This window comes from Ornithodoros turicata, unplaced genomic scaffold, assembly GCF_037126465.1.
Source record: "Ornithodoros turicata isolate Travis unplaced genomic scaffold, ASM3712646v1 Chromosome31, whole genome shotgun sequence".
Taxonomy (NCBI): Eukaryota; Metazoa; Arthropoda; class Arachnida; order Ixodida; family Argasidae; genus Ornithodoros; species Ornithodoros turicata.
The window spans coordinates 92,490-106,001 of NW_026999355.1; the positions used below are offsets into that span (position 1 = coordinate 92,490).

Consider the following 13,512-nt stretch of genomic DNA (forward strand, 5'->3'; position numbering starts at 1 on the left):
CTGCCAGACACGAAAAATCCCATCGACAAGGCCTGCAGGGATGCTTCAGCCCCTGCCGCCAGCCAAAATACCATTCCAATGTGTCGGCATGGATTTCTTGGGCCCCCTGACGCAAACAGAGAACGGAAAGAAGTATGTAGTGGTGATTATTGACTACCACACTAAGTGGGTGGAAACCACGGCTACCCCGGCAGCGACGGCATTCTACGCGGCAAAGGCCTTCATGGAAACTGTGGCACTGCGTCACGGCGCGCCAGGTACCGTCGTGACAGACAGAGGCCAACACTTCGTCGCAGAAATGATGGAGGAACTATTCCGACTGACTGGCGCCAACCACACACGAACAACAACGTATCACCTTGCAACAAACTTGCAAGGTGATTGCAAGTTGTACAAAAACAAAACAACAAAACACTTGCGGACATGATCAGCAAGTATGTCTTCAGCAACCACCGCGACTGGGACGAGTTCCTCCCATATGTCACCTTCGCCTACAACTCCTCAGTGCACGAAACCACAGGTTACTCCCCCTTCTTCCTTCTCTACGGACAGGAGCCTACGTTGCCAATTGACGCCATGCTTCAGCTGCCGGAGTCATGATCCCCACCGAACGAAGAGGTCTTGCAGCGATGGTAAACGGCGAGGCAGCTAGTGGCGGAAAGAGAGAGGAGGGCACAAGAGACAAATAAGGCACGCTACGACCAGCGGCGACGGACCCAGACCTTCTCCCCGGGCGACTTGGTCTACGTCAAGATGCCAACGGCAAAGCGAGGGAGGACCAGTAAATTCCTTCACCCGTACCACGGGCCCTTCCGCATCACCAGACAAACGGCAGAAAACGACTGGGAGGTGGAAAACCGAAGAGGAAAACGGGACGTCGTGAATGTGAATCGCCTGAAGCGGTACATAATACGCGTCGAGGACCCCCGTTCGCCGGCACAACGACAGGATGACCCCGGGACGGAAACCGCGGAGGAACCAGCAAACGAGATGCGTGCGGAAAGTGACCCACGCGAAGAAGATACTGACCATGCAGGAACCAGCGACGCTGATGAGTCTGTGGACGCAGAGTCGTCGGATGAGGAAGTGTTTGTGGACGCCGAGGAGTTCTTAGAGACTAATCGAGTGCCGGAAGACGCCGAGGAAACCGGACTCCCACCGGAGAGGCCGCGACGCAACACAGTACGGAGAAGACATGACGACTTCCTGTATTATTGACTTCGAAGTGCTGTATGGACTAATGAGCGAGGACACTCACACTTTTCGTACGCGGAAGGAATGTAGCGAGCAATGATATATGCCGTTTAGAATAAACATGGTTTTCTTGTGGCCCGCGGGACGGCGTGCCGGAGTGCCCATACTTTGTAGCCCTGCCACGAGGCGGCCCGGTACCCTAGAGGGATTGAGGTCAGAAACTTCCCCCTCACCGAGGTCAACGGGTTAAAAAGGCAGACGGGAGGCCGCCCGGGGGACTCGAGTGTCCGACGACAGCTCGACAGCAGCGTCTTGCTCTTGTGCCCTGACCACTGTCGGCTGTTGTTCTGCCCTTTGGCCTCCCGGCGTCTGCGGCGACCCTGTTGCCCTTGTCGGGGCCCGAAGTATCGGACAAGTTGGGCATTCCGAGTAGTCATGACACGCGAGCCACGGTGACGCAAATGTGACGGTGCGTTTGTCGGTTATTTGCTCGCGACAAGGTGATGCCTTGAAGCCAGCTATCGAGGGTGGTTCGTCGTTTCGGAGTGTTTTGCGTTCGTCCGACAAGCAGAGAAAGGAATAGTGCCTATCATATTCAATTTGCTATAGTTGCTATCTATGCATATTGGCGAATGCTCCAAGTATTTAAAACATAAAGCCCTAGTCTTCCCGAACACTGCCACGCCTTGCAACCCGCTCTCCTCGTTTACAGGACTTCCACTTCGCACTTCCCTTCACGCTCTTTCACTTTTCGAAGGCGTGACTTCTCGTATAGTACTGGTCACATCCAGGTCTTCTTGATGATGTCAGTTTTCAGGCGCCAAAGCTCTCACGCAACAATCGCTGGGTGCCGCGTCTGTCAGTTCGAATCGAAACTAAGGCTGCAGGATAGGCACTGCTGTAGTGAAATTACCCCGGAATCACCCCGTCTGCATCGCAAATAGGAATAGAATGGTGGGAACGCTTTAGGAATGGAATAGAAATGACACATGGTAGTAATAATTCGTGGCTTTAAGTCGCGATACAACTCTGATCATGAGCGACGCCACAGAGGTCGGTGTGTGGATTGTCTTTGCCCACCTGAGGGTTATTTAATGTGCGCCGCAAGACACATGGTAGTGATCGGAGGAATGGAATGGCATCAACATTATTTGTCAGAAGGGATTGTGGAATTAGTGTTTCCACAAAAAGGGCAGACGTCTTTTGAAGAAAGCAACATGCTCCTATACCTCGACTAGTCTTATACCCTACACTCTTAAAAATGAACTTCACCACATAGCACGCTCCTAGCCAACCACCATCTCGAATGACAACGTTCTCGCCCCTGATTTGTTGAAAACGGGAGGAGGAGCCTATTTTGTGCCGTGCATAATGGGCACAAAATAGGCTCCTCCTCCCGTTTTCAACAAATCTAGGGCGAGAACGTTGTCATTCGGGGTGATGGTTGGCTAGGAGCGTGCTATGTGGTGAAGTTCATTTTTAAGAGTGTAGTCAGACGGCAAACCGAATGCCGTTAGCGGAACGTCCGTTACTTCACCTGTTGAACAACCATCATTTCGAATGATATCGTTCTCTGACCTGATTTGTTGAAAACAGGAGGCGTACGCCTTTTTTTGTGGCAATTGTGAATTGCATAATTTTCACAAAGAAGGCGTACGGCTCCTGTTTTCAGCAAATTAGGAGAGAGCACGATGACATTCGAGATGATGGTTGGCTAGGAGGTCAAGTTATTGCCATTCCGTTTAATGCATTAAGTTTGCTGTGTGGCAACAGAGGTGGTGGTGGTGGTGGTGGTAAACCGGCTTGCCGTTGTTGGCCTCACGGATGTGGGCTGCGTCACGATTGTAGCCAGGATGAGATGAGATGATGTGATAACAGATGAAGGAATGAAGACGGCCGGAAGTTACGATCTAAGGCAGACACTGCCTTATGACACTGCTAGAGTTGATGAGAACTTCACCACATAGCACGCTCCTAGCCAACCATCATTCCGAATGATATCAACTGTGTCAACAATACTGTCAACAACAACTGTGTGTCAACAACAACTGTGTCAACAATATCATTGTGTGTCCTGATTTGTTCAAAACATGGGGGAGGTGCCTATCTGGCGGCTCCCGACTTTTTAATTTTCTAAAGAACTGTGGGAGCAATGAGGACGAAAATTGTGACGTCAGAGTACTCAAGCTATCAAGTAGATAAATCATCTGAGATTCCACCTCTGCCACTTTACGGAACCTTTCAGTTTTTAGAGGGGTGTTAGCGACATCTATGGCGATCTATGGCATAGCCCGTCATACCCTATGGCATAAGAGAAGCGAGAACTTCGGTCATTCCTACCGGTTCTCGTAAATCGCACGTGACGTCTTTGCCAATGTCCTCACTGGTGGAGATGTCTGCCGTGGTGTCACGGAATTGTTAGTTTCGGGTTTCGCGATACCTTTTTTTTTTTTTTTAAGAGTTCATTGCTCCCTTCGAACATAAAACTTGGAACGTAGGCTCACATCCATGCAAGCAAGCGTCTTTTACATCTACCCCGCGTAACTTTGGGCAAGGTGTCATAACCGCTATAAATCGAAAGCAACCTTTGGCTCCCCGACGGCGTCCGCTGCGTCGAAAATGTCCATGTGGGTGTCGCAGTTGAGAGTGAGACGCTCGAAGCGAAGCATTAGCCGTTGCAGGATGGAGTCTGTCTGGAAGGTCGTAGTACAAGAGTCTGCGTGGAAGTCCTCCTCGGAAGTTAAGACGGCTCCGTCTATCTTCAAGGGCTGTACGTGCTTGTGCGCGTTTGGCGCGCAGAGGGACGACATTTTCACTGCAAAAGAATAGGTGTTCTAGTGTAAGACGCGTCAAGTTGGTTCAAACTTCTGGAAGTTCCACAATCGCCAATGATGCTAAGAACGTGATCAAGAATCAAAGACGCCAGGCCACCTACATATCAATCTGCAAGGAACAAATGAGGCAAAACGATGACACGTAAAGAGCAAATTTTTTATCACTAATGTCTAACTAGCTCACGGGGGGGGGGGGGGGGGGCACGTGGCGTATGACGCTACTTTCACGTATCACGCGAAAGGCGCCGTGCGCGTGCAGCCCCACATGCCCATCTTGACGAGTGCTCCACCCCCGTTAGACGTGTAGGCGATTGGGCAACTTTACCAAAAATTTACACCTCGGTGTAGGCCGTTCCCCACCAGACACAAGAAATGAGTGACGCCAACAACGACACTTGGTGACCCGCTCACCACAGTCATATATAGGGAGAGCTGGCTGTATTCCCACAATATTCCGGTCAGCATCTAGTGGACATTCATTCCCTGGAAGGTGAATACTAATGCAGTCACCAGTGGGAAGCGACTGCTAGCACAACAACAAATTATGGATCACTATTTCCAACTTGAGTCTTCATTCTTCTGCGCACGTTCTGAAGCGGCAGTCTACATACATTTGCCGACTAAAATGCTTAGCTGGAATTCCAGTGTAACCATCAATACCGAAATGGTACATAGGAAAGGTAGGGAATATTTTTGACTTCCCCAATGAGTACAATACTCAAAGTAACTCAAGGTTGCAGGCTCGCGCCTGTAAGGCAACGGATCCGCAACTCTATGGCAGAAGATGCCGGCGATGTGTTTACTGAACCACGCAACGTCATACTGGCTTTTCCACCCACAGTCCGTCTCCCTCAGCGAATTACCCTAAAATTTGATATACCTACAGTTCATTCATACATAGAAGGCCCCATGCAGAGCTAAGAGCTCTGAAAAAGCAGTCAGAAAACAGCCAGAACGGTCGAAATTGGCGAGGTTCCACAAAAGGCCTAGGTGGATATGCGCTAGGCCTCACCGAAGATCAGAGTGCAATGCTAAAAGAGAGCCAAAGTGTGTTAACTGTGGGTCCGGATGGGGTACCTACTGTCGAGATGAGTACTCGCAACGCCAAACATGATGAGAATGTGCGTGGATGCGATGTCTTTGCTCCCTTTTCTCGGACGAACCTGCTTCCTTCTGAAGTTTCTCCTTCGGCGTTCGAACAGTGTTCTAAATAACGCGTTAACAGATCTGGTGGGCGAGCTACGACTGAAACTCACAGTGGTGATTTCGGCTTGAACTCCATTTGCGCAGTGGCGTAGCGTGTAAGGAGTAGGGGCGATTTTGTGGGGCGCAGATTGCCGACAGAGAGAGAAATATGTTCGAAATAAAAACAGTGAAAGTGATAAACACTTTCACTCCACTTGAACAAATCTGTTTTTTGAAACATTGGGCGCCTCAAAGGATAGACGCGATTGAAACACTGTTCGATATACCACGCTGGCGCAAAAAATTGCATCCTGTGTGCTTCGGACACTCGTTTCACCGCGAGATGAGAACCCACGCTACTCCACTTCCTCTGCGGCCTAAATCTCCTCTTCAAACCTTACCGTATTGATGGAATTGTAATCCATTGCATCTCCATTTTTTTCTTCTACCAATCAATCAACCAATCAATCCAGGTGTACTCACACTGTATTCTCCCAAAATATATTTTTCCCTCCCTCAAACCAGAGTATCGTGAAATTCCTTCCTAGCTTTGTTAAGTATGACATACGTCATATGGCGTGCGTCAATCTGCAATGCGTTTGGAAACGTTCCTCCTTCCCTCATCACCGCTGCTGGCGGATATCCAACGTTGAATAAAGAGCGGGAGCGGGAGCGCTGTTGCTAGGAGACGTCATGGTCGATGGTGTCACCTACCTGTGGAAAAGCTGAAACTACAGAGTTTTGCGGCTTCTTTCCAAATGTGTATGTAACTACTGTACTCAGGTTACTCTATCTATTTGGGGGAGTAAACTTGGTATCTTAGAAATACTTTTAAATTCAGACAGGAAGGCCGATAAACAGATTAACTTAATGCATTTTTGGGGGCGCAATGCCAAATACATGTGCATACATCTAATCTCAGATACCCCGGGTTCCTCTGTCACCCTGTGGCGTGGTCTGCAAACGCGGGCGGCTTCTTAGGTTTAGTGGGTACGCGGGACCCTACGAGGGACAATGTGTTGTCCTGAACGACATGTTGGTAAATGCTCGGGTCGAGGTCAGGGAAGACAAACGTTGTTTCATGGAGTAAAACATAGCGAGAAAGGACGACTATAAATGTTAATACTTGAAATAAACAGTTCGTTTAAAAAATAGATGTAGTTTAAGCTTGTGTGCTCGCTTTTTCACGTGTTTCTTCCACCTACTCTGGGCGCGGCATCGGGAAGCCGCGCGAGCAACGTTATTGGGCGAGGTGTCCGCGGAAGGGGAGTGAGGAGGAGAGCATGTACCAAGAAGATATCGCAGGAAAACGAGAGTATCCAAATGACACCCGTTCTTGTCTTCGCTTCGTTGTATCTGTTTTACAGTAAATTTCACAAATTGCGACATGATATATCGTGAGAATATATAACGGGATAGTTTTGTGGATATTTAGTACTCTAATCAAAGACTTTTCGGGGTTGAGTATTTACTGAGTTACTTTTTTGTATCAGTAACTCAGTTACCGAGCATAAATACTTTTTTTTTTTTTTGTGAGTATCTTGTATACGGGTGTTTCAGTTAAATCCCCGGGCTAAATAATTCGCGAATGGGTGCACCAATCCACGAACTTTCTCTTTTACAAGTATCTGTCCGATACCACCTACAAGCTGCACACCGTGTGAATGAGTGGGAGGCGCTCATTATTAAAATAAAAATGCAAATGAGTTTCGTAAAAAAGCGTAACTTCTAAAGCAGGGCGCTGTCGGCATTAAAATGGATACTACCCCTTTTGGGACCTTCAGTGGACACCTTTTAGAGAAAAATCTGCCACCGAAGCGGGTCATTTGTTGCAGTAATTAATTGGTTTCGGTTTACGTATTTTTGTCGCGGCTGCACCCGTTCGCGAATTATTTAGCCCGGGGATTTAACTGAAACACCCGGTAGAAGCCTTTTGAAAACCTGGAAACGTGTAAGGTTTACTAACGGCAGTTATGTTTTGCGTACTGAGTTTGTTAGCGAGGTTGATTTATAATACGAAATAAAATGACCGAGGCAGCACAGCGCGACGACCCAACGTCGGTGCGCCGGCGGCGACCGACCCGACCTGGTCGGCTCCCGACCATGGTCCGGCATACGGTTTGCAACACGGGGATGTTAATGGTCCGTTATCGGCAGCCTGTATCGTACCCCAACGATTTCCCGAGGTGCAGCCAATGCACACCTGCGGGTACCTCCTACCCCCCAAACAAGAGTTAATTTGCGCGATTTTTAAAAACAAAATCAATATGTCATTGTAGAAAACTCTTTATTGCATCATAGTCACAAAATACATGGGTTCTTTAATGCATCACTTCACCAGCAATGAAAGAAAGAGAGTTACATTGAAAGTATATAACCACCAGTCCCGCATATGTACTATTTACTTCACAGATATTCACTTAACACAGGTTATATGGAACAGATATAGAAGTTGGAACTCGTTACCAGTTAAGTTCTAACTGTTGAAAGATGGAAGCCACTGAAAAGGTTAGCCAGAACATAATTGTAGGCCGGTTCCACGTTAGCTCAGACAGGGACGTCCCATGGACCTTCTGAATTTTCATGAGTTTTCATATATATTTAGACGCTCATCGCAGATGATGATCAACATTGGTAGAATTAATCATTCGAATACTTTCCGTGCAAAAAATCGAGAAATCCAGCCCTGAATTCGATTGTTGCAATTTTGCCGTGTTTCCACGTGTATACATCCTGAGTCCTACAAGATATCGTAGTGCATTTTTTTTGTGCTTTAGTATACCTACCTGCCAGCACTCCGAGCGCAAATTTAGGCGCACAGGTGGAGCACTGTATCGTATAAAAAGCGGCGAACATGTTTCTGTCGCGCACTTTTATTCAAACTTCGACGCTTCTTGCTCTGGCTGTCGATATCTCCGACACGTTCGTACGCAGTGGGGCCGCGTTTTAACGCGCTAATCAGTAGTATACGCCTTTGGAGAAGAAGTTTTTGCGTTAGGTGAAAGGCCTAACATCGGGCCATATCCTGGGAAAATATATACGAAATTAAGTGGGACCTTTTTGAGAAATACACGCGCAAAATCCACGTTTATTTCGAAATATGCCTAAACATTTGCCTATTTAAGCACATGCTGCTAGGAAGTATATGCAGGATAGATATATCAGATGAAAGAGCATTAAAAGATGAGTGAGCTGATACCAAGTATTGCGATCAGGGACATCTATAGCCAGAGATATCAGGCGTTGAAATCAGGACAAAAGTGCGCGAGAGGGCATGTTCGCCATTTTTTATAGCACACAGCGTTGCACCTGCGCGCTAAAATTTGCTCTCTGACAGCTGGCCTGTAGGCACAATAAAACAGCATATAAAATTTCACAACAGTATCTCTTAACACTCGGGAGGTATACGCGTGCAAGCACGGCAAAACTGAAACATCAGAATTCAGGGCCGGATTTTCTCAATTTTTTTGCACGAAAGCTATTCAGCAAAAATGTTGATCATAATATACGATAAGCTTATAAATATCAAAAATACTGAAGACCCAGGAGGTCGATGGGACCTCCCTGCCTGAACTGACGTGAAACCGTCCGGTAACTAAATTTCAAACGCAGTTACACGTAATAAAACGTAATGCAAATTGACGTGAAGTTAAGCTACTTTAGAAATGTAACAGGTTACCTTCAAGTTATTTGCTACTCAATATATATACTTTTCAGCTCTTGACCTGTCTATATGGTTAATTCAGACCTTGCTGTCACAATGGGCGATTCAAGACGTTTCAAAATAGTCTTGATATACAAAAATGATATCAATATCTGCTACGACAAAAGAAGCCTACATTTACGGGCCTCTTTAGGAAGGGGTTTGATGATTTTAATCTCGTAATAAGGCACATGAAAAAGGAGCACAAAGCAAGTTTATGCTCTACGAGTTGTCCCCAACATACATATCGTAGAAATGTGCAAAGTTTTAATCCTGCTACTCAATGCCCTCTATCATTATCAATACACTTCTAATCGTTAAGATGCGCGATACCTGAGCTTCCTAATGCTCGGCTAAAACATAATTTGTAACATTCACCGTGTAACAACACCGTGTAACCGAAGTTAGTCGCGCCATGCACGTGCCATCTTTCATCTCAAGTCATGGGGGGAGGACTCAGCCTGCGATGTTTGTAGACCAGGATTGAACAAAAGGAACTTTGAACAGTCTTCAAGTTACTTTGACGAACTTAACCCCCCACCCCCCGAAACAAAAGAAAAAGGGAAAGGAACGAGCTCTTCAAGAAGTTACTGGAGCCCAAAAGCAAAGAGCTATGCAAAAAGTTACTGAAAATAGCTAAGCAGAGCAGCCTAGTTACGGTATCGAGTTACTGGTAACGAGTTACGCCCAACAACATGGAACACGTGAACAACTTGAGAATCCGTACTACATGTGGCATGATCGTTCTATACCTTCTTTTAAGAAAATAGAAGAAATATTCGCGCACCTTTGCTAATACGAGGACAACATACAGACAATTTGGGAACCACAATCTAAGGAAAAAGGCGTGAGAAGGCTCCTAAGCCAACATTATAAGGGGTGTAAAAAGCTGGTAAAAAAATTATCATCCATCCAAATTACAACAAAAAGGTGTACGCCCCCCTCTCTCACCGAATCAGAAGCGGTAACCCTATTATTCGTGGCAGAGAGTGAGGTAGCAGGTAGAACTTTGCAACCTTTTAGGCACAACATATGCGACAGCTATTACCTCCTAAAAGGTCCACCCTTTTTTCTGAGAGTGCAGTATGGCACATGTAGTGTGACTCGTACCCTTGTCTTTAGGAGAAATATTAATGTATCAAGAAGATGCCTTTTCTTATGGCTTTCTTGCTAGGAAGGCCTCTTATTATGGATACCTGAAGTTCTTTTAAAAGAAAAACAACACAGCATACCAGACTGTATTCCTTTCAAGCAATCATCACAGCGCGATAGGTCATAGTGTTGTAACCGAAGTGCGGGGTAGATTCTGAAAGTGGAAGGTAGCTCGAGGTCAGGGTTACACTTAGAAAAGTACACCACACCACATGATGCACACGTCATTGAATACAGACCAAATAGCCAAACTTACAGTTTTCAGCATGACATGACAAGATCCGCTAGAAAAATCTTGACCATCATCACTGGCTCTGAGGCAGAGAGCTGGTGGTGGGCACATTGGTGTTACCTTCATCAAGGCATTGATTCCTTTAAGCACGCTCTGGTAGTGGTCCAGCATGACATTCTGAATGAAAGATCAGGATAGCTTTCATCCACTTACAGTTTCAAAGAAATTGACATATCATGCGTCGATCACATTGCGCAAACGGATTAAAGCGGAATAATTTATTCGCTTCGGAGGTTCCTTTTTTTCTTTTCTTTTATTTAGACTGACTCCAAAAACCAACCTTGAGCTGAAGATCTCTAGCATTCCAGTTTTGTACGCACGCAGGAGATGAAAAGCACAGCTGCAGCACGCAGTCATCCTGAGAAATGGGTACATTTCGTTTGATGTCAAATACACAATACATACGATTCCACACTTTACTGAACCATATTTTCACCAAAACGGAATCCATTATCCTAAAAGCAACGCATAAACCACAATGGATCACTGAAATCGAAACTATGCGATGCTAAGTTTCGAGAGAAGCCTTCTAGAACGGTGTCACTCATGTTGAAAAGCATCTATGAGTAACATTTATCAATGCGAGGAATACCACAAAAAGATATAGCACTTACCACTCGATGAATCGATTAAAAATGTTGGAATTCCTCAAAAGTTTCGGGAGCACGGCCGGATACACTCGTTTCTCGCAGCGAGAGCGACGGGGACTCCGACAGTGCAAACACGGCTGGATGATCGAGGAACATCATTGGCCAGATTCGAAACTGTCGGTTACGTGATTGCATCACTCGGCGCCTGACTGTCTGGGAAGAGAAATCCGTTGCTGCACCCCGGTCATGTGACAGATTATCGTGAAGTGATCAGATCAGCATCGGGGAGCGATCCTATATTTTGGTCACATGACCAAGGTCAGTCCAGACCGGGAAATGATCAGAGCAGCATCGGGGAGCGATCCTATATTATTGTTTACATGACCAAAAGGAGACCAGAGCGGGAAATGATCAGGGCACGGTTGGGGGACTACCTTATCTTCTCTTATGTCCTACCTCCTCAGTTCCCACACCGCTGGGAACCAGTCGGGCACTATCGCCCGTTCAGGAGCCGGAGCTCCCATTGCGTTCCCATTCTTTTCTCGAGGGTTTGTGCTGCCTGGGGAATGTCGTTTTCTTCGTCCACAGTGTAACTTAGCTCCTATATGTGCTAAACACACTATTGCTAATAAAGTACTAGCTAAAAAGTACTAGCGAAAACATTCAGTGCTGGATTAACGTGAGCAATTAAGTGACCCTGTTCATGACTTTGGAGGGTGGAACGTTATCATACGTGAAATCGTAAGTTGCGCATGGACCAACAGAATATGTGGACTGACTGGCAAGCGATATGACTGTCACGCTGTTACATTACGTCACAGTCCACTATCGAAAACGCAGAAGGAGCGTGCAGTCGAATTAACGCAGCAGCTACAAAAAGATCGCAGAAAAATATGATAATAATTCGTGGATTTTCGTCCCAATATGGACAACTGCGATCATGTGCGACGCCTGGTCAGTCTGTACCACACGGTGACGGCGTGTCAACGCAACTTTCACCCCGCCACCAGATCCCTGGCGACCTCGGCCGGGTTCGAACACGCTACCAACTAAGCCACCAGAACCGATCCAAAAAATGTGACTGCCCCATAGTGCTGCATGACTGCACTGCCGTAGCACGCTTAGCGACTCAACATTCCCAAGTTGTAAGTTACTTCTGTACTCCGACATGGATTTCCGACAATGCAGATCGAGAGCAGTGCGCCTCTGACTCATATGAACGGGCATATTCCCGGGGACGCGGCAGGAGAACAAAACGTGAACAATAATACACAAAACATACTAGAAAAATGCCTTCTACAGTATACGCTACCGGTTCGTATCTTACTCATATAGAGAGACATGCAACACTCACAGTATTTGTTTGTCTCAGCAAACGATTTTTCGCTCCACAGGAGCAACAAGAAGAGTAGTAACGCCATTCCTTCAAACATCAGAACACCTGCAGCAGCCGTAACAAGCAGACCCCTTTCAAGTTCGCATCTGCCATGATTTCCGCTCCATGGTTTCGGTTCCTCCCTCCCAGATATCTCGGCCCACCCGAGGAGAAAGGCAGTTATCGCTATTTCTGGCGCAACGCCTTTTGCGATTTTTGCTATGTCTCCTTCCGAGTGCATGACGTGGTGCGGAAGCTTCGTCATCAGACAGGATACCGCAAAATCGGCGACGTGTGTTGTGTTGTCTTCCAGGTTTACTTACGACAGCCCCATATGATTACGACATCTTGTTATTGTAACATGGACCCAAATTGTAAATGTATGTGAACACACACAATGATGTCACACGCTGTATAGACGTGGCTGCAATCGATCCTGTCTCTGATTGTGAACTGAAGCATAAGGGCTGCTGAAGACATTACAAATTTATTATACGTATGAGGACATTCTAAACTTAGTCACCCTGGCTACTCCACTGAAAAGTAGCGCATATAGTAGTGTCGCTACAAATTTACAAAAGTAGTGCCGTACCATAACCAAATCAAAGTAACGCAGATACCTTACAGCAGTTTTCCCGCTACTGTATTCTTGTTCTGCACTACTGTACTTTTGTCGTTCAGGCACCTTCTTGCCCAATGTAGCTAAAGACGGCCGCTGCACTATGCATGTATGTTTCTTGAAATAGCCAAGTAAATAAGTATTATATGAAAGAAAAAAAAGAACAGGCTTCGGAGTACAGTGGCTGCCAAATAGCCAATATGCAGCATAAATGAGTGTGTTTCTGAGAATTTAGCCGCAAAATTCAGACTGCCAATATGCGGAATAAATGCATTTTGCGGCTGAATTCTCAGAAACATGAGGTGGAAACATAAAGTAGAAACATGAAATGTGGTAGATTATCGCCCCTGGCAATGAAACCCCACATTTGTCATCTTAAAATAAAGTTGTTGTTGTTGTTTTTGTTGTTCTCAGAAACACATAATGATAATAATAATGAGAAAGTACATGACAGCTTGCAGCTTAGGTATATGACGTTGTTTTTGAAGTTGTTATTATGGACATTTATTGTCGAAAACCCAAGGGCCATAAGGCGTTACATTGGTACAGGAAGAGGAGAACAATAAAA

The 13,512-nt window shown here is 46.2% G+C and overlaps 1 protein-coding gene across 2 annotated transcripts in view; it reads right to left on the bottom strand.

Moving 5' to 3' along the window:
* LOC135373750 (uncharacterized) overlaps positions 1-12,524 on the bottom strand; it is a 52,463-nt gene extending 39,939 nt beyond the window's left edge. Inside the window, exons 1-2 of one of the 2 annotated variants that reach the window (XR_010416573.1) lie at positions 12,305-12,522; positions 3,780-4,009 (exon numbers count right to left, since the gene is read on the bottom strand). Coding sequence is in view for 1 of the 2 variants with exons in the window: in XM_064606838.1 (XP_064462908.1) it covers positions 3,780-4,009; positions 12,305-12,383 (309 nt within the window). In the remaining variant the exon portion in view is untranslated. Of the gene's footprint in view, positions 1-3,779; positions 4,010-12,304 lie in introns of both variants that reach the window. The other variant, XM_064606838.1, reaches the window with a different exon arrangement.
* Between the last annotated feature and the right edge of the window lie 988 nt (positions 12,525-13,512).